General features: G+C 46.1%; 1 protein-coding gene across 1 annotated transcript in view; it reads right to left on the bottom strand.

Annotated features, from left to right (window-relative positions):
* The window catches only part of BDH2 (3-hydroxybutyrate dehydrogenase 2), a 28,419-nt gene extending 7,262 nt beyond the window's left edge, over window positions 1–21,157 (bottom strand). Inside the window, exons 1-7 of the mRNA XM_068975327.1 lie at window positions 21,115–21,157; window positions 17,785–17,876; window positions 16,668–16,746; window positions 14,628–14,724; window positions 11,623–11,731; window positions 2,109–2,169; window positions 824–937 (exon numbers count right to left, since the gene is read on the bottom strand). Of these exons, the coding sequence (XP_068831428.1) occupies window positions 824–937; window positions 2,109–2,169; window positions 11,623–11,731; window positions 14,628–14,724; window positions 16,668–16,746; window positions 17,785–17,856 (532 nt within the window). The 5' untranslated portion in view covers window positions 17,857–17,876; window positions 21,115–21,157. The remainder of the gene's footprint in view (window positions 1–823; window positions 938–2,108; window positions 2,170–11,622; window positions 11,732–14,627; window positions 14,725–16,667; window positions 16,747–17,784; window positions 17,877–21,114) is intronic.
* Between the last annotated feature and the right edge of the window lie 578 nt (window positions 21,158–21,735).

The raw sequence follows: 21,735 nt of genomic DNA, 5'->3' as shown, positions 1-21,735 counted from the left end.
TAGAATCTTAATCAACCAGTCTGGAATTTTCTGGTATTGGCCTCGTGGGCCCTCTATCCTTCCAGAGGAAGAAGAGGCAATCTGTATGATAAAATTCATGCCATCCCCTCCTCCCTAGACTAGAACAGGGCTTCCCAGCTGGCGTAGTGGTAAAGAACCTGCCTGCCAATTGCAGGAGATGTAAGAGACGGGGTTTCAATTCCTGGGCTGGAAAGATCCCCTGGAGGAGGAAATGGCAACCTACTCCAATGCTCTTGCCCGGAAAATCCCATGGGCTGAGGAGCCTGGCAGGCTTACAGTCCTAAGGGTCCCAAAGAGTCGGACACGACTGAAGCAACTTAACACGCACACAGCCTAGAAAATCCTTTTCTTTTGCCAATGATGTCTTTGCCCCATCCTCCTTTCTATAAAAACTTTTATACTGGAGTATAGTTGCTTTACACTGCTGTGTCTGTTTCTGCTCTACTGTGAAGTGAACAGCTATACGCATCCATTTCTCCCCTCTTTTTTGGATTTGCTTCCCATCAGGTCACCACAGGGCAATGAGCTGAGTTCCCTGTACTGTACGCTAGGTTCTGTTTGTGCACAGTAGTAGATATATGGCGATCCCAGTCTCCCAGTTTGGCCCACTCTGCTTTCTTCCCCCTGGCGTCCGTATGTCTGTTCCCTGCATCTGTGTCTCTGTTAGCCCAGCCTCCTTTTCTTTTGAGCTTTGCCCAGTGACAACACAACCTGTGGTAAACTAGCCTACACAGACGCCTTTCAGAGTGGCAGCCAGGAGGTCAGAGAGGTCAAGTTCACAGTCCCACAGTGCCCAGCTCACCTGGACACACACAGTTGCACCGGACACCCTGCTGGATGAAGTCTGCAGCCACGGACTTGGTGAGGCCGATCACCGCCGCCTTGGTTGTGCTGTACACGCACCTGTTCACAACGCCTGAGGAGGAAAGCACGTGTTAGTCACTCAGGCGTGTCCGACTCTCTGCGACCCCGTGGACTGTAGCCCGCCAGGCTCCTCTGTCCACGGGATTCTCCAGGCAAGAGTACTGGAGTGGGCTGCCATTCCCTTCTCCAGGGGACCTTCCCGATCCAGGGAGGGAGACTGGGTCTCCTGCACTGCAGGCTGCCTCTTTACCACTGAGCCGGCAGGGCGTATCACACCTGAGCAGGAGGGGAGGAAGAAATAACAAGCACAGTTTCCACTGCTTCCTCACACTCCACCCTTTTAAAAACCTGATATCAGCTCTTCTCCATTAATAGGGCTAGTTTCTGAATCTGGGGACATAGTATCATTGTTGGCACAATTCAGGTGAGACTTCTGTGTTGAGATGCTACATTTAAGTGAGAGCTGTAGCCTTAGCTTTTCATCATCAGTTGGTAGAACCCTTAGGTGGATTCCAAAAAAAAAAAAAAAAAACTAGGATAAATCAAAGTGAAACAAAACACAATTCAAACAAACCTATTTCTTTGTATTCCTCTCCCAGGAGGGCTTACTGTGTATCCTTGAAAGAAGGAACGTTATCTCAGCAGTAGCTCCTTCATTCTAAACTCGAAAATCCACCTGTACATCATGCATCATCTCCATGTCTGCATCACAGACGTGGATGCAGCTTGACCTCTCGCTCAGGGCTGGACCACACATCTTTGTGCAGCTCTGCCCAATCCACAGGCAGAAGTCCATCTCTGGTATCATGAGGGCACTCTGCGCAGAGCTATGTTGTAATCCTATCACGCTGCAGAAGATGTGTGCTTTCCACCTCTCTCCCCCTTTGGGGCTGTGGATTCTCTGGGGTCAGGGGCATCTGGTGGATGTTCAGTACATCTTTTTTGATTAATTAAATGGATAAATGTTTCCTTCCCCCATTTTGATCTTCATTTCTATATCCATTTAGAGGGAAAAAAAGGGAGGGCAAAGCAAGCCAACTGTAGTTCCATGATTGGTTCACATTTAAGGCAAAAGCCTTGGTGCTTAATTCCAGTTTTAAAAAAAGCAGTTTTGAACTCATGTGTGGGTTGCATGATCTCTGCTATGATTGTTCCCCAAACCCTTAAGCTCCTGAAGATGTGTCAGTCTGTGGGTCATGATTCCCAGAGGAAGACACGCCTACCTTTGATGCTGGAAGCCACAGAGGACATGTTGATAATGTTGCCAGATTTCTGAGCCAGCATCTGCCAAAACAAAACAAAGACAAAAACCCCCCCAAAACATGCTATTCTGTTGGTTAAAAATTCTACCTCTTTAAAAGATGTACATTTGGTGCCTTCCTGGTGGCTCAGTGGTAAAGTATCCACCTGCCAAGGAAGAGAAGTGGATTCGATCTCTGCTCTGGGAAGATGCCGCACGCAGTGGAGCTACTAAACCCACGCACAGCACCTCCTGAGCCTGTGCTCTGGAGCCCGGGAGCTGCAACTCCTGAAGCCCACGCGAGCTAGAGCCTACCGTGTCCTGCAAAAGAGAAGCCCCTTCAACGAGAAGCCTGTGTGCAGTGACCAGAGTGGCCCCCGCTCTCGGAAACTAGGGAAATGCCCACGCAGCAACAAAGAGCCAGCACAGCCAAAAATAAGAACCAAACTAAAAGAGGTGGCAGTGGTGGTTCAGTCACTAAGTTGAGTCCGACTCTTGTGACCCCATGGACTGTAGCCCTCCAGGCTCCTCTGTCCATGGGATTCTCCAGGCAAGAATCCTGGAGTGGGTTGCCATTTCCTTCTCCAGGGGATCTTCCCAACCCAGGGATTGAACCCAGGTCTCCCACATTGCAGGCAGATTCTTTACCAACTGAGCTACGAAGGAAGCCCAGACTAAAAGATGTACATTTACTTATAGTTTGCAGAGATACCTTATTAACTGTTAACATTAAGCATCGTGAAGCAGCCTTCACAGTCTCACCCAGTCACTCCCGGCAACTGACGGCCTGTGTACACTTCGGCAGGAACTTTACTCAAGGGGTTACTGCCTTCCTGGGGCACAAGAGCGTCGGCAAGACTACGAAGGAACCCTGAGCTAAATGAAAGGCTGATGAATGTTAATGTTACTGTGTGTTCCTGATGGAAAACTCTTACCATTTATCACATTCTTGTGGACTACCTACTGTGGTCAGGTACAGAGTCACGACCAGCGATTCTAAGACAGACGACTCAGTCCCGGCCTGCCTGTAGAACTACCAGTCTGATCCAAGTAGCCAATACAACCTGCAGCAGGAATGTTATCTCAGCAGTAGCTCCTTCATTCTAAACTCAAAAATCCACCTGTACCATCGCGCGTCATCTCCATGTCTGCAGAGTCCAACACAGAGAAGGAGCGGGATGTGCAGAGAAGGAGGCAGCCTAGGCTGAGGGGCACGCAGAGGATGGCTTATGTTTTGAAAGCTAGAATATTAGTTAGAAAAAGAAAAGAAAAGGGTATTTTGAGGACAGTAAACCACCTGTATAAAGACTGTCACAGAAGTGGGAGGAAGGGATGAGTGCAGCTGGAACACGTAATTTGGGAGGAAGGAGGCTGCAGAAGCCGAAGGGGCTAAGTTTACGAATTTGGGTTTAAACCAGAAGGCACTTCGGTGGAGACAAGGAGGGGTTTAATGCAGAGGGGAGTGGCATGCTCAGATTTGCAGATTAGAAAAATTACCCTGGCCTCATGTACAGGGCATCACTGGAAGATGATGCAGGGATTTAGCAAAGGAGGGGCCTCAGCGATAAAGAATTTGCCCGCCAGTGTAGGAGACACAGGTTCGATTCCTAGGTCGGGAAGATGGCCTGGAGTCAGAAATAGCAGCTCACTCCAGTATTCTTGCCTGGGAAATCCTATGGACAGAGGAGCCTGGCAGGCTGCACTCCATGGGGTCGCAGTCGGACATGGCTTAAAGGTGGAGACCAGAGATGTCTGTGGGCAACAGAGGTGTAGACAATTGAGGTAACTTGGAAAGGACTTGGGACCTGGCTGCCTGCAGTGAAGGCTCCACCCCTCACCCCATCTAAGGCAGTGTTACCCAACAATACCTCCATCAGAATCCCCCATGGAAAGTGTGAAGGTCTTAAAAGGAGGGTATGTGACTGTTTTGTCTTCTTAGACAGGGTACCCAGCAGCCAGTCACTATACTTAATAAATCAAAACTCTGTGAGGTGCTAGGTTTAAGTACAGATGGCTGAGCTCTGCCCCAGACCTAAAAGGGTACATCAGTGAAAAGAGCTGCTTTCAGAGGAACTTATACTTAATTAAAAGACATATGTGTGTTTTCAAGAGATACACACCTATGCAAGGGCATGGGTTGAAAGTGTCAGTCGCTCAGTCGTGTCCGACTCTGAGAACCCATGGGCTGTGGTCCGCCAGGCTCCTCTGTCCATGGGATTTTCCAGGCAAGAATTCTGGAGTGGGTTGCCATTTCCTTCTCCAGGCTCGACTCAGGGATCGAACCCGGGTTTTCTGCACTGCAGGCAGATTCACATGGGTACCCACCCATGAATGTTTGAGGGGGAAGAAGTGAGAGTTGGAGAGAATGCCTGTCTAATGGGTGTTGCAGCAAAAACAGCAATGAAGATTTTCCTCTGCTGAGAACAAGGAAAGGAAAAGAAACAGTGACCAGACTGGAGAAGAAACGTAAATGGGCCTGAAAGAGTTAATCACTCTCAGCTTAACCACAACGGTTACTAGTCTGTACCTTACGAAACTAACCAGACACTATGTAAATTACAACCTGCACCTTCTGCCCCTTAACTCTATGTAAATTACATTGCGGACCAGGTGCTTACCCTCCCCCTTCTTTTGGAGACTACCCCTTGTAGCTTTTTGCATTTCAAAAGAGGGCCACCGTGTGACAAACCACAGACAAATGGACCTGATTACTGGACTGCCAGGCCCAGTTATGGGCTACCTGATGCCAGCTCTGACTGTTTTGAAACCAGGAAAAGAATGCAACACTCTCACTACTTTGCTCCTTATCACACACCCCAAACTGTGAACCCAATCTATGTGATCCCCTCAGATTCCGCATGTGGGGGGCACACTTCTTGAGGTAGTGGCCTGCTGTGTTCTCCTCTTGGCCCACTGGGGATTAAAGCCATTTTCCTACTTTCTCCAAGCTCTGTCTCTGTACTTATTTATTCCGCGTCAGTGGACAGAGAAAGTCAAGATTTTGGTGGTAATATGGGCACTAACTTATTGAAATCAGAGGGTGTGGGGATGGCTGTATGCAACAAGGAAGAGATGGTGAAGAGTCAGAATAAGTGCTGGGGGAGATGGAGGACACAGGGAGGAAAACCAGGACATGCTCTGTTATGAAAGGCAAGTACACGAAGAGTTTCTACGGGGAAGTAGTCTCCGTGGGCAGTGGAAGGGCTCTAACAAAGGAATCACTTCTGCTGGGGCAAGTCTCTCCAGCGGCTTCCAGAGAGGTGAGGAATGGAGAAGCCAATGGTTCAATGACCCAGAGAAGAGTCTGCCAAGATTCTCTCTCTCCTTCTGGCAGTCTTACTTTCTGTTTTGGTACTTAGCTACTAACTGTACTTAAGAGCAGAAAGTCTAAAATAACCGTAAGGTCTTACGTTGGATGGGCTAAAGGGATACAAGGAGAGGCTGAGGTGACCCAATGAGGTCAAGTTGGCAGAAAAAGAAATATTCAACACAACTTGTGTGTCTATATAATAAAGAGGAGTCCTCGTAATAAAAGACCAGGAAAATTAGCAAAGTATAATGGGGAAACAGTGGAAACAGTGTCAGACTTTATTTTGGGGGGCTCCAAAATCACTGCAGATGGTGATTGCAGCCATGAAATTAAAAGACGCTTACTCCTTGGAAGGAAAGTTATGACCAACCTAGACAGCATATTCAAAAGCAGAGACATTACTTTGTCAACAAAGGTCCATCTAATCAAGGCCATGGTCTTTTCCAGTGGTCACATATGGATGTGAGAGTTGGACTGTGAAGAAAGCTGAGCACCGAAGAATTGATGCTTTTGAACTGTGGTGTTGGAGAAGACTCTTGAGAGTCCCTTGGACTGCAAGGAGATCCAACCAGTCCATTCTGAAGGAGATCAACCCTGGAATTCCTTTGGAAGGAATGATGCTAAAGCTGAAACTCCAGTACTTTGGCCACCTCATGTAAAGAGTTGACTCATTGGAAAAGACTGTGATGCTGGGAGGGATTGGGGGCAGGAGGAGAAGGGGACGACCGAGGATGAGATGGCTGGATGGCATCACTGACTCGATGGACGTGAGTCTGAGTGAACTCTGGGAGTTGGTGATGGACAGGGAGGCCTGGTGTGCTGCGATTCATGGGGTCACAAAGAGTCGGACACGACTGGGCAACTGAACTGAACTGAACTGAAGAGTGCTGAAAACTAAGCCTTAAAATTATTTTTTTATCCATTTTAGCAAATAAGATAACCTGCTTTAATTAATTTTCCCAGTTTCATTGAGGTATAATTGAAACATACAATCCATTTTTAATATACGTGGAATACATGTGCTGTGCCTGCTCAGTCACTTAATTATGTCTGCGTCTTTGTGACCCCATGAACTGTAGCCCACCAGGCTCCTCTCTCCATGGAATTCTCCAGGCAAGAATACTTGAGTGTGTGCCCAGTCCCTTTTCTAGGGGATCTTCCCAACTCAGGGATTGAACCTGCGTCTCCTTTGTCTATTGCATTGACAGGTGAATTCTTTACACTGAGCCACACGGGAAGCCCATGGAATATATGTAGCCCAGGTGGGGCTTCCCGGGAGGCTCAGCGGTAAAGAATCCACCTGCCTGTGCAGGAGACAGACACAAGAGACGTGGGTTCAATCTCTGGGTAGGGAAGATCCCCGGGAAAATGGAACGGCAACCCATTCCAGTATTCCTGCCTGGAGAATTCCACGGACAGAGGAGCCTGGTGGGCTACAGTCCATGGGGTCACAAAGACGCAGACATGATAACATGATTGAGCACACACACACACAGACACACACACAGTTTAATTTATAAAGATGGACTATTGAATAAGTTCAGTCTCCGATCTTCTGAAATGCAATAAACTCCCCAGGCAGTACTTTGGAATACAGTCACCTGGGACATGTTACTGCTGCCCTCTAATCCTTGGACTATGCATTTAGCCCAGGTCTGCCGGCTGATTCTAGAACCTACAGTCCTTGCCTTCCTCCCATGCTGCCTTCTCACCACCCGCTCAGCACCTGCGGTCTTGCTGTGAACGCTCCTCTCTGCCAGGTGTGACAATAAAATGAAGTACCTGGACACGGTTGTGCTGTCAAGCATAGACTTCTCAGAGACTCAGGCAGGTGCTACAAAGATCTCTAAAGATTCCCTCTAGCTCTGTCTAGTTAGCCCTACCATGAGCTCTTCTGCCCTCCCTGACCAGAGCTCAGCTCCTAAATCTGGCAGACCTTGGCTTGTCTTCAGTGATTCCATGCCTGACCTCTACCCGGACCGACAACCGAGATTCATTTCTTCATCCAGCAAAGGTCTGCTCAGCTCCTCAATGCGTGAGGGACTCGTCTAAGATTCAGCAAAGGAGGAAGACCCCCAAATAGCCAAGACACTCCCGGATCCTTGCTGTAATGGATGTTCTCTTCTGATGGGCGGGCCTTGGATTCTGCACTGACCTCCTTTCACAGTACCTTTAATTTGTTCTTTGCTTTTTCAGTGCTCTTTTAGTCTTGGAATGGTTTTCTGTATGCTTATTCAGGAACCCTGGAGTTCATGGGGTCGCAAAGAGTCAGACACGACTGAACAACAACAATAACAATTTATGAACAAAAATTTCCAGTATTATTCCTGTGTTTTGACCACCTGACCTTACAAATCTGCCGAGACTCCAAACTCTGGCTTCCCCTGGAAAGTTCTAAGCCGGCACATGTGCATCATAGTTAAGGAACATAATTACGGCTGGAAAGGACTGTGGGATCTGTCACCCTCATTTTAAATAGAAGAAACAGATGCTGAGAGAGTGTCATCTCCCAGGTCCCGTGGCGACTCAGGGGCAGAGCGCAGGCCTGCCTAAGGTCTTCCGACACCTGATTCCAAAACCCCGGGTCAGGCCCGTTAGGGTCACGTGAACAAGTGACGCCTTCTGATTTCTCACCCCAGTCATTAGTATCTCTTGGGATTTTTTACACCCGAGTGTCACTGGCTCACATGGATTATTGCTAAGTTGCTTTACCTCATAGGCAAACTCACTAATTTGGAAGGTAGCATTTGATATTTTAAAAGTTAACTCTTAACAAGTCTGAGTTTTGGCTCCCACTGTACCCTGCAGCGACACCCTTCCCAGTGTCTGCCAGACCTTCGGTGCACAGATGTGTTGCCGACACACGCGACAGTCTTATCCATCTGACCTAGGCTTCCTCTTTTACCGTAGCCTCAGCTTTTCCTCTGACCCTGTGTTAAGGATCAGTCTTCAAGAAATACACTCCAGTTCAGATTCTCATGAACTCCAAACAGGCAAAAAAAAAAAAAAAAGAAAAAAGCAATCCTGGGAATTCCCTGGTGGTCTAGTGGTTAAGACTGCATATCCACTGCTGGGGATGCAGGTTTGATCCCTGGTAAAAGGCGTGCTGCGATTCGTGGGGTCGCAAAGAGTTGGACACAACTGAGCGACTGAACTGAACTGAAAGGGAACTAAGATCCTGCATGCCGTGTAGTTTGGCCAAAAGGAAAATAATAAAAGGAGAAAGTTTAAAAAAATGTGTATATTTTAAAAATTTGCTAGTTCAAGATTCCATGTGTATGTTAGTTGCTCAGTTGTGTCCAACTCTTTGTGACACCATGGACTATAGCCCACCAGGCTCCTCTGTCCATGGGATTCTCCAGGCAAGACTACTGGAGTGGGCTACCATTTCCTACTCCAGGGGATCTTCCAGACTCAGGGATCGAACCCAGGTCTCCTGCATTGCAGGCAGATTCTTTACCAGCGGAGCCACCAGGGCCAATCCAAAGATTCCTTCTAGACACTAAAGAAGTAGATTAAAAAAGTTCCCTCATTACTAAGTCAATTTCTCCAATTTTCCTTTTAGCTTTCTTCTGTATCTTTCTTGATGTTAGGCTTAATGTCCACAGCAAAGCATCAGCAACTGTGTTGCCATCAGAGAACTCATCTCCTGCCCTGGGCTGGGGCAGCATTCAGTGTGTCAGTCATCTAACCTAGCTGGGATGGAAGAGAGGGGCAGCTCTTCTGCATTTCAGTTCAGTTCAGTTCAGGTCAGTTGCTCAGTCGTGTCTGACTCTTTGCGACCCCATGAATTGCAGCACACCAGGCCTCCCTGTCCATCACCAACTCCCGAAGTTCACTCAGACTCATATCCATAGAGTCGGTGATGCCATCCAGCCATCTTATCCTCGGTCATCCCCTTCTCCTCCTGTCCCCAATCCCTCCCAGCATCAGAGTCTTTTACAATGAGTCAACTCTTCGCATGAGGTGGCCAAAGCACTGGAGTTTCAGCTTCAGCATCAGTCCTTCCAAAGAACACCCAGGACTGATCTCCTTTAGAATGGACTGTTTGGATCTCCTTGCAGTCCAAGGGACTCTCAAGAGTCTCCTAGAGGTTGCTCAAACTCATGTCCATTGAATCACTGATGCCATCCAACCATCTCATCATCTTGTCCCCTTCTCCTCCTTCCTTCTATCTTTCCCAGCATCAGGGTCTTTTCCAATGAGTCAGTTCTTTGCATCAGGTGACCAAAATATTGGAGCTTCAGCTTCAGCATCAGTCTTTCCAAAGAATATTCAGGACTGATCTCCTTTAGAATGGACTTGTTGGATCTCCTTGCAGTCCAAGGACTCTCAAGAGTCTTCTCCAACACCACAGTTCAAAAGCATCAATTCTTCAGCACTCAGCGTTCTTCACATTCCAACTCTCACATCCATACATGACTACTGGAAAAAACAGCCTTGACTAGACAGATCTTTGTTGGCAAAGTAATGTCTCTGGTTTTCAATATGCTATCTAGGTTGGTCATAACTTTCCTTCCAAGGAGTAAGTGTCTTTTAATTTCATGGCTGCAATCACCATCTGCAGTGATTTTGGAGCTCCCCAAAATAAAGTCTGACACTGTTTCCACTGTTTCCCCATCTATTTGCCATGAAGTGATGGGCCCAGATGCCATGATCTTCGTTTTCTGAATGTTGAGCTTTAAGCCAACTTTTTCACTCTCGTCTTTCAATTTCATCAGGAGGCTTTTTAGTTCCTCTTCACTTTCTGCCATAAGGGTGGTGTCATCTGCATATCTGAGGTTATTGATATTTCTCCTGGCAATCTTGATTCCAGCTTGTGCTTCTTCCAGCCCAGTGTTTCTGCATTTCAGTAGGGTTCAATTTACAACCCTGAACTGAGCCGGTTGTGTGCAAAGTCTACCTTGTTCATTGTCTGAGCCTGTGCTCTCTGCTACTGCTGGCTCATAAGTTCATCTGAAGTCAATGTTTTTCATATTTCTGTTCCCCTCCCCCAGAGCACCTAGTGTGGCACTCTCAGTTGAAAGGCACTTAATGCTTGTTTGTAAAATAAATTTAAAATAGTGATGAGTTGTGTGAAGGCTGGTGAATGCAAGGGCAGCAGACTCAGGAGGAATACTCTCTCTTTAGCACATGCTGTCTCTCACCTTGCTGGTACCTCTGTGGCTCGGCTGAAAGCAGGAGTGCAAGGCAAATACTCAGGGTACAGAAAAGCAGTGAGAGTGTGCCCAGACACTGACACTCAAGAAGTGGCCCAGGACTTATCTGGTGGTCCAGCAAGAGTCTGCCTACCAATGCAGGGGACAAGCAAGGACTAACCCCTGGTCTGAGAAGCTCCTACATGCCACAAAGCAACCACGCCCGTGCGTCACGGCTGCTAAGCCGGCGAGCCGCAATTACTGAAGCCCGCACACCTAGAACCTGTACTCCAAAATGAGAGAAGCCGCCACAACAAGAAGCAGAAGCACTCGAGGGTGGCCCCAGGTCGCTGCAACTAGAGAAAGCCCGTGCACAGAGACAAAGAGTCACTCCAGCCATAAAGAAAGAAAGGAAAGAAAGACGGGGCCCAGCTTCTAGGGTTCAAATCCTGGCTCTAACCACTTCCTAGTTGCATGGCTAGTTATTTGACTAGTCACATGACCTCGGGCAAGTTATCTAACCCCCCAGCTTCATCCCTCTGTACACTGGACATGATAAAGCAATACCTATCTCATTAGGCTGCTTTGGGCCCACAAGCCCCCTTGCTGTCCCAATCCCAGATAGCTGAACAGTCAGCTCCCTCACTTCCCTGGGACCTCTATGAAAGTTACACTTTTCCAGTGAGGCCCTCCTAGACCTCTCTGATAACCTAGCATCTTTTTGGTTCATAGTACTCACAACCTTCCCAGATGTTATACGTTTATTGGATGACATATGGTCCCATCTCACCTCTCAAACACAGGACTTTCATTATAGAAAGGACTTTGTTTAGCTCTCTGATGCCTTCTTCATCTGAAATGCAGCCTGGCACATAGCCCTTGAGTGAATGAAGTGGAAAGTTAAATGAGTTCATTTCTATTAAATGTCTTGATATACTTGTTCAATTCAGGTTAGTCAGTATGTGAGCTGTTATCAGACTGGGGATCCTCTCTGTATGTCCAGTGTGGAGACCCACTTATGCTTATGCTAGCAATGCTGGTCAACTCACCTTAGGAAGAAAAGCCTTGATCATCAGGTACATGCTGCGGACATTGAGGTTCATCGAGAAGTCCCAGTCTGTCTCCTCACAGTCCAGGATGGTTCCGTGATGGACGAAGCTGGAGGAGTGATTAAGCAATGGGGAAGATGATCATCCTAAAAAACTTCCATTGAATTTCCTTATCCTTTCCACTGTTCTTTATTGGCTTGGACCATTGTCCCTTCCATCACCAAGACTATTAACAAGTCAAACCTAGTATCACTTAGTACATTAGGTGAAGTATTCTAACAACATAAGCTAAAAAAGTTTAAGACCAAAAACTTCTTTTAAAAGAAAGCAGGAGTTTGGAAACTAAGAAACATAAGAAATTTTATACCAACTGCACGGGAAAATCACTGTCATTAAAAATAAACATGGATTTTTTGGTGGTCCAATGGTTAAGAATTCAGGTTCCAGTGCAGGAAACGTGGGTTCCATTCGTCAGCAGGGAACTAAGATCCCACATGCTGAAGACAACCAAGCCCGCTTGCCTCAAGTAGAGAGTCCGTGGGCCTCAATTCCTGCATGCTGCAACTAAGATCTGATGCAGCAAAAAAAAAATAAACATTAAAAAAAAACAACAACCGCAACCCCAAACCAAATGAGAACACGCTGCGTAACGATCATTTCAAGAGCAAGAGCGCCCTCTGGTGGCATAAATTTAACATTCTCAGTTCAGTTGCTCAGTCATGTCCGACTCTTTGCGACCCCATGAATCGCAGCACACCAGGCCTGCCTGTCCATCACCAACACCCAGAGTTCACTCAGACTCACGTCCATCGAGTCGGTAATGCCATCCAGCCATCTCATCCTCGGTCGTCCCCTTCTCCTCCTGCCCCCAATCCCTCCCAGCATCAGAGTCTTTTCCAATGAGTCAACTCTTCGCATGAGGTGGCCAAAGTACTGGAGTTTCAGCTTCAGCATCATTCCCTCCAAAGAAATCCCAGGGCTGATCTCCTTTAGAATGGACTGGTTGGATCTCCTTGCAGTCCAAGGGACTCTCAAGGGTCTTCTCCAACACCACAGTTCAAAAGCATCAATTCTGCAGCGCTCAGCTTTCTTCACAGTCCAACTCTCACATCCATACATGACTACAGGAAAAACCATAGCCTTGACTAGACGGGCCTTTGCTGGCAAAGTAATGTCTCTGCTTTTGAATATGCTGTCTAGGTTGGTCATAACTTTCCTTCCAAGGAGTAAGTGTCTTTTAATTTCATGGCTGCAATCACCATCTGCAATGATTCTGGAGCTCCCAAAAATAAAGTCTGACACTGTTTCCACTGTTTCCCCATCTATTAGCCATGAAGTGATGGGCCCAGATGCCATGATCTTCGTTTTCTGAATGTTGAGCTTTAAGCCAACTTTTTCACTCTCCTCTTTCACTTTCATCAGGAGGCTTTTTAGTTTCTCTTCACTTTCTGCCATAAGGGTGGTAACATTCTCAAGGGAAATCAAAACTCCAAGGAAAATTTCCCAGGCAAGAATACTGGAGTGGGTTGCCATTCCCTTCTCCAGGGAATCTTCCTGACCCTGAGGTCTCCTCATTGTAGGCAGATTCTTTACCATCTGAGCCATCAGGGAAATCCATTAAAAAATAAATAAAAAACAAATGAGAATAGAATACTTAACTACTACTTCAAGAGCACCCTCTGGTCGCACAAATTTTACATTCTCAAGGAGAAATCTAAACTCAAGGAAACAAGTCTCATCTCAGGGTAGCAAAATAGTGCCCCTACTGTACAGTTCTAACGTATGGAGTGAACATTGCAGAACAAAGCAAACCTTTAATATAAACCTCACTCTTTTGAAGTCACATTTCCTCAAGGAAGCTTTCTAAACACTTGAGTGCTACTCGATTTCACTGTCCCCTGGACCAAAATTATGTAATTAATTATAAAAGATTGTTGGTTCTGACACCACTGTATTTCCAGTTCAACTGAATGACAGCAAGAATCACACGCTCTATTTCTGTATCCCTTAGGTTGCTGAACACTTAACAGATGCTCAAAAACTAATTTTGCTGGTTGTTTTTTCCACAGTTCTGCGTATGAGGGATGAACAGCTTCTTATAAACCAGATCATCACAAATTGTTGCTATAATTTAATTTCCATACATTGTAACATATGATAAACTATGAATGCAGAGATTTTTTTTTTCCACTCTGAATCATGATTAGGTAGAACCACAAAACTATATTAGAACATTCTAGGATTCTTCTACCAATGCAGGAGTATAAATGTAACACTACCTAAGAAAAGTGGGACATCTGGAAGGTATCTACTGAGATGCTATTTACTCACATCTACTGATACGACTGAGAAGGGAGAGTGGGTTCCAGCAGTGGCTGAATCTACATGTAGCTGCTCCAGTTCTAGCTTACGTGTGTGGGTCAGGAAGCTTGGTACCACCCCATGATGTTCAAATGAGTCATTCTCTTTGTGTTGTGTATAAAGGTACAACGTGAACCTTCTTTTGCTGGGATTGACTGTCCCGATAAGAAACACTGAGCTTGGGAGGTGTAAAGAACTTGCTAGAATGTGCCAAAAAACTGGGGACATTCACATTTCAATAACCTGAGTACTTGGCTTCTGGTAAATGTACTCTGACAGGGGGTCATTTTAAAGACATTCTACTGGAAAAGTTTTTCATATTATTTTATCAGTCCTAGTGGAGCATCAGTGACAGGTCCGTTGGCATGAGCCTGGTACCAGCCCTGAAAAGAGCAATAGCTTCGTGTTAGTGCTGGTGCCTTGAGTGACCCTAACTGCCTGTAGACCCCAACCCTATGTCAGTGTCTACGGCTGTTTTACTTGCTGATATTAATTGTAATAAAAATTCTGTCCAAAATTTTAGTCATATTCCCCAAGGAATATATTATGGTTCACAATGAATAATTTTGCTTTATCAAAATTCTTTGTGTGAAAGTTGCAGAAAGCTTTCTGTAAGAAGAGTGAAGTGAAAAGTTGTGAATTACCCAGCAACATTAAAGAGAACATCAAGTCTCTCAATGTCATTGGCAAACTGGTCAATTTGCTTCTTCTTTGTGACATCAAGGACCCGAGTGTGAATACCTGAAATATAAAACAAAGGGTGCTATTTGCCTGTATCCATAAAGGATGCTTAGCCTTGAAGATTCAGCTGTTTCCAAGCATGACGATGGTAATATCTGTATGGTAGGCATCGTAGGATTGCTGCCCACTCGTAGGGTCTTCATAATCTTAAGACTATCAGTAAAAATCTTGAAGTCTCCCCATTTGACTCCCAATAACACTTCTCTTTCTTCTTCCCCTTCTCTCTAGTCTATAAATTGAATGATAAAGGTCTTTTCTGAGTAAAGACTTCACAGTGACATGGGGATGATCGATAGCAGGTGCTTCTCAGTAAGCCAGCAGTAATCGCTGCGAGTCAGCTCATTTCAGCCCATTCTTCCCCCCAGAGGTCAAGTCCCTGCTACAGGGATGCTGGATTCTGTCTGTGTGAAGAGTAAAGGCAGGGGCGGTGGATAAGGTATTGTTTTTACTTGTGTACTTTACCTTTATGTTAATCCTATTATTTTTCAGAAATAACTCTGCTGGCCAAAGGTATCATCACTTATTTCTGGACCAAATTACAAGGAGAAGAAATGAGAGCCCAGACAAAGGGATGAAACACTTGAAAACTGGCCGCAAGAGATCTGGCATGGGGGTGTGACAGATACACACCACACCAGCTATTCAAAAACCCCTGAACATTCTCGAACGGAAGCAGCAGTCATTATTTTTATGTTTTTGTTTTTTTTTAAATAATACATGGTTCATTATTCTCTTTTGGATACAGAAAGAAAAGTTTATAAACAGAAAGGGAAGACTGAAACCGAGGCTCAGAAAGGCCTCCTTTCTGTAGGGCTTTTCTATTCCAACAGCTTGATTTGTTGGAATTACAATTCAAGATAGTCTTGTGCAGTTAACTAGGTCAGTGAACTGATCTGTGCTGATCATGGAACCTGTTCTATTCAGCTTCTAAATAAGTGCTCTGTTCTGATTTCTTTCCGAGTCACGCGAGGCTCTCTGATGTTGGAGTTAGGTTCAGTGTGGTGTATGTAGTAAGTGGTAGAAAGAAACTGTTAGTCGCACATGACTGAGTGACTCTCTGCAACGCTGTAGACTGTGGTCCACCAGGCTCCTCTGTCCACGGGATTCTCCAGGCAAGAATACTGGAGTGGGTTGCCATTTCCTTCTCCAGGGGATCTTCCTGACCCAGGGATAGAACTTGGGTCTCCTGCAGTGCAGGCGAATTCTTTACCATCTGAGCCCCCAGGGAAGCCCATAGTATAAGGGGTAATAAACACCTGAACAATTTCTTAGCGTCTCTGGCCATGATATGTAATGTTAGGGCTGAGCTGTTTCCAGTATAGCAGCCTCTGGCTGCATGTGGCTACTGAGCCCTTAAAGTGTAGCTAGTCTGATTGGAAACATGATGTTAAGTGTAAAATACACACAGGTTTCAAAGATTTAGGAAAAGATGTAAAATACTCCATTAATAATTTTGATCATGAGTACATTAATATTACAGTATTTTAGATATAGAGTTAAATAAAATATATTCTTAAACTTTTCACCTGTTTCTTTTAACATTTTAAATGTATATTTTACTAGAAAAAATTATGCCTATGACAAGCGTCATGTTTCTCTTGGACACTGCTGCCCTCAGAGGAGGGGGGCTCAGAAGTAAGAAGCTGTCATAATGACTGTTAAATGGTCACATCTGACTTCATAATTAGCTATTGAATCCCTTGACATGTTGGATAAATAAAAAATTTTAAGTATGCACCTTAAAAACTTTGTTCATACCTTTAAGTGTACAGATTTTTGTCTGCAGGCTCACAGAATACAAACTGGGTATCAGAGCATCTGGCTTTAAATAGAAGGCCAGTGGAGCTGAACAGCTAAGGAATTTTCTTTCAACATGTAAAGTGCTAATGCTTCATAATCCCTTGTAGACGCCAATGTCAAAATCAAGATATGGAGGTGCCTACCTGGGTACTTTTCCAGTTCCTGAAGTTTGGATTCATTGATATCTGTGGCTATGACTTTGGCACCTTCTCTTGCAAAAGCCTGGGAGACACAATGCACAAATGAACCCTCTGTTTACTTGGTTAAACTGCTCTTGTGAACCGAGTCACCTAGCCTCTCCCCTTTATCTTACTGTCACTATTATTTTCCCATGAAGTAGGTGAAATTTCACACTCCCTAGTCTCACCTCGTTCTTCACATTTTTAACCAGTTTTATCGTTAATTGAACAATGTGTCATACGCTGTGCTTGTCAGTTGACTTTGTCCCTCTGTGTGTGTGTGGTTGTGCTCAATTGCTCAGTCATGCCCCATGGACTGTAGCCCACCAGGCTCCTCTGTCCATGGAATTCTCCAGGCAAGCATACTGGAGTGGCTTGTCACTCCCTTCTCCATGGGATCTTCCCGACCCAGGGATTGAACTCGAGTCTCTTGCGTCTCCTGTATTGGCAGGCGGATTCTTCACCACTGTGCCACCTGGGAAGCCCGACTTTGTAAGACCAAATAAATATTTTTTAAAAGAAACTAGGATTCAGTTATTGAACACCTCTCAAAATACTACCTTTCTTTGATTTTAAAGCCTGCACTCTATTTCTGAGCAGAGACTACAATCCAAATAATAAAAGAAAAATGGGTTATTTCAACACTTTTCCTCTCAATAAAAGTGGATTATTAGCTCAGGTGGGGGTTTCATGTGCGAGAAGTTGATATAAATTAGAAGGCAAAGATAACTTGATAGTCTCATAAGTCTGGAGTCCTGCCTCTGAACTGACATAATTTCAGAAAACAATGCACTTCTGTAGGGCCCCTTCAGTGACTTTATTATTGTGCAGAGAAACTGAGGCAGACAGATAAGTTTCTCAGGTTAAAGGTTATCAGTGACATCACAGGATAAATGTGAGGTATTCATTCCCTCATCTGCCTGGAGTCGGAGTAGTCACTTTTCCTTTTTGTAACTTAAGACAATAGAAGCACAAAAGAAAAAAAAAAAGAGCAGAACTAAATAACCATGGTACCTGGCCCCATAACTAACTTTTGGTACCGCAAAAGTTAGTAAGCAAGCAACAGAAGATAATAACTTACCAACGCAGCTGCCCGGCCGATCCCCTGAGCAGCAGCTGTGAGGACAATGACCTTCCCATCAAGTCGACCCATCCTGGAACCTGCGGTTTAATCTACAGACGTGTATTTAGTATTTAATGGCTTATACTGTAGCCTGTGGCCTTGTGCAGTAACATTTAGAAGGAATGGTTCAACGGACTCCTTTAAGACCCTGAAGACACACACCTCTGTCAAATATTCCCACCACCTGAGAATATCCCATCCATCTCCAAGAACGCTTACCCTAAATGCCCGGTAGCTCAGTCAGTAAAGAATCTGGGTGCAGTGCAGAAGGCACAGGTTTGATCCCTGGGTCAGGAAGATCCCCTGGAGAAGGGAATGCAGCCCACTCCAGTTTCCTTGCCTGGAAAATCCCATGGACAGAGGGAGCTGGAGGGCTGCAGTCCACGGGGTTGCAGAGTCAGACATGACTGAGCGACTAACACATGCTGAAGTGGTAACTGATGACAGACAGGCATGAGACTTCAAGCCATCTTCAGGTTGCTTCAGCCTCTGCTGCTGGTACAGCGCACCACCTTCTCCCCTCTGCCCCTCCCTGCAAACACTGCGTGGGTCCTCCCTACTGGGGACCGCTTCTTGCTTCCTCCCTTGTACACTTTTCTTGGGGTCTGTACTATCTGTGGTTTTTCCAGGGCTCTTGGTAAGATTTCACAGTTGGCCTCAGAGAGTCATTGAAAAATAAGAGTTGGAAAGTCAGAGCCTGTCCAAACCCCCCTTTTACACCTGAGGGAACGGACTTGACCTGCTCAAGGTCACAGGGCTGGTCAACAGCAAAGCCAGGACTAATGTCAGGCCTCCTGACTCTTCTGTATGTGAGCATCCTACCCCACAGTGCTGCTGATAAAAGTTTGAGCATTCAGCAGTAACACTTTAACAGACACAAACAGTGATTTTTAAAAGGGAGGACTGAGAAAGTCTGACATAGGGGAAATAGGATCTACAGAAGATACCTGGTCAATGCTTGGACTGTAACCCAGATCGCAGGGTGACAGGAAAGGCTAGTGACGAGGTTACAGCTAGTGAAGAGTCAAGTGATGATCAAATGAGGCTGTCTGCAAGGAACCAAGTCCTTTCTCTCACCCTGCAGTTCTTAGTGTATGCCTCTGACCACACAACAAGGCACAAAATGGCTGCTTTCTCCCAAGACATCATATCTGCATTCCAGGCAAAAACAAGGAAGGGAGCAAAAGACAGAAGTCTTTCAGAGACCTTGCTTTTCTATTTTGGGAGGAAGCCCTCCTCTGAAATTCCAGCCCATGTTTTGTTGGCCAGCTTTAGCAGCAGAGGCTAAGAATTCGAGTTTTATTTTCCAGTCTTCACAAACTGAAAAGGGTAGGGGTCGGGGGAGGCGAGTTGGGTAGGTGTTGAGTGAGCTAACAGATAGCACATGCACAAAATAACCTTCCCAGTCTGCTCATTACCTGTCTGATAAAGAGTGCAGAGAGCCAGCTAGTCTAGCCTGGAGGGCTCACATGATCCAGTCATTTCTTTTTGAACTTATCTCTGTTCTCATCAGCCAACCTTGGCTTTTTGCGGTAACTCGCCTACACTTTCAAGCCTCCAACCTCTGTCCCAGCTCTCCACGCTGAGGGCTAGTTACTCCTGTGGGCAATCGGTACTGGAGGATTTGAGAGCACGACAGGACCAGATGTGTATTCTGGAAAGTTCACTGGAGAGCAGGCCTGGGGAGGGAATGAGCAGCGGGTTTCCTTCGGAGGAAACTGCAGTCGTGCAGAGGCGGTGGACAAATAGAGGGGTGCAGGGCAGCGGCGAAAGAGAGTGTTTTAAGAGCTGACCCAGGGCCTGGTCGCCAGTGCACTGATTTCAGAGATTACGTGGTTCGCCCAGTGTTTCACGGCTAGAAATTCAAACCCAGGCCTCCTGATCCTGGATACAGAGAAGATCTTGTGGTTCTAAATCCCCACAGGGTGCCAGGGCCTTGCGGCTCCGCGGAATTGGTACCCTTAACTGACCACGATGCCAGCGCCGCGGTCTGAAACCCATCTCTGAGTTTGTGCCGAGGCCACCGTCCCCGGGCCATTTCCGGTGCCTGGATGCCTGGGTGCGGCACGACTGCCAAGGCGACCGCAGCTTGGGGACACCCCGAGCCCCTCCCGCCTGCCGTGGCGCTCCTCCCGCGGACTGCAAGGGAAGCGGGATGCGCGCACCCTCTCGTCCGCTCCCCGGCTCCGTCGCGGTCTGACCGCTCTCCCAGCCCCAGTTCCCTCCTCATTTTCTCCCATACCAGCATTTCCTCTAGTAAAACTCGTGCGTGTGTAACTTTCTCTAGGAGTCAAGTTTCTTGCAGGACCAGACTGACAGCGCGTGGGTCTAAGAACTGCCCCCAGGGACTAGCTTACGACTTCACTGATGCTCTGTGATTGACGGAGAAGCAGGACGTTCGCAATGCCCGACCTACTTTGATGCAATCTTAGGTGTTTTTTTTTTTTTTTTTCCTTCTTACATGAGTGATACCTTTTAAGTTAAACCATGGTAAAAGTTAAGTTAAACATTCAATATAATATTTTGGAAAGTAAGAAACCCCAATAATCCTTACCCGCCCCCAATCCTGAGCATGATGTATTAAAAAGCTGCTACTTTACACTGCTGTCATCAGTGACTTGGCCCACGGCCCTGTGAAGACACACGCCAGGAAGCTTTGACACCTAGAGAAGCGCTTACTGAAAGCGCTTGAAGCACAGGGCAGCCGTTTTGCTCACTGATGACCTCCTCCGAGCTGTCCTCCTTCTTTCTGGGGTCAGATTTTAGAGCTAAAGCCTTGTAACTAGATAAACTGCACTATTACACGAAAAGGCATTTCTTTGGAAAAATGAGTGCAAACATAATCTGAAATGGCGAAATGAGGCAACTTTCGATAAATTTAACGTGAAAATCAGACAAGATCGATTGCTTACTCCAAATATTAGAATCAAAGTGCTAATTTTTAAAATTTTGGCCCACCTTGCTTATGGGATCTTAGTTCCCCGATCAGGGATTGAACCCCCGCCCTCCGCAGTAAGAATGCAGAGTCCAGAGACAGAGCCTTTACAGGAATTCTTGACAAGCCGGAAAAAGGATGTCTACAATAGACTCCTTTGGCTATTTTGAAAAACTTAGCGGAGTTTCAAATTTGTTAAACATCCCTTCTTATCCTGAACTTACGGCTAAAAGTAATCCTGAAAGAGGTAATGTGCAGAACAAAGTAACAAATGAAAATTAAAACTCTCCTTTCCCGCCCCCCACCCCCACCCCGCCGCCAAAGTTTCTTTTTTAATATATTGGGAAACTTACTTTAGAGCAGCAAGCTCATGGCGTCCTCCAGACCACTGCGCTGGCAAGAAACTTAAGACCTTTGTGCAGAAGCAAGTCAGGTGCCTAGGAATGCCTGTTGGGATTTGTAGTTCAAGTTTCAGTTTTTAGAAAATTAGGCGCACATTCACATATTTTCTGTGTATGTGCTGCCATCTAGTGGAATTTAGGTAGAACTGTTAACTCCTATTGCTAGAAAGGAAAAGTGGAAAAGCAGCCTGTTGGGCTGCCGTTTATGGGGTCGAACAGAGTCGGACACGACTGAAGCGACTTAGCAGCAGCAGGTGTCTTCAGTTCAGTCGCTCAGTCGTGTCCGATTCTTTGCGACCCCATGGACTGCAGCACGCCAGGCTTCCCTGTCCACCACCAGCTCCCGGAGCTTGCTCAAACTCATGTCTATCCAGTTGGTGATGCCATCCAACCATCTGGTGTCTTAGAATGTAGAAATCACTTCCTTCACCAATTTTCCCGAGAAAGTGAAAGTGAAGTCGCTCAGTCGTATCCGACTGTTTGCGACCCCGTGGACTGTAGCCCGCCAGGTTCCTCTGTCCATGGGATTCTCCAGACAAGAATACTGGAGTGGGTTGCCATTTCCTTCTCCAG

This window comes from Capricornis sumatraensis, chromosome 7, assembly GCF_032405125.1.
Source record: "Capricornis sumatraensis isolate serow.1 chromosome 7, serow.2, whole genome shotgun sequence".
Taxonomy (NCBI): Eukaryota; Metazoa; Chordata; class Mammalia; order Artiodactyla; family Bovidae; genus Capricornis; species Capricornis sumatraensis.
Note: the sequence above shows the minus strand (reverse complement) of the source record. Positions and strands in the feature narration are given on the sequence as shown.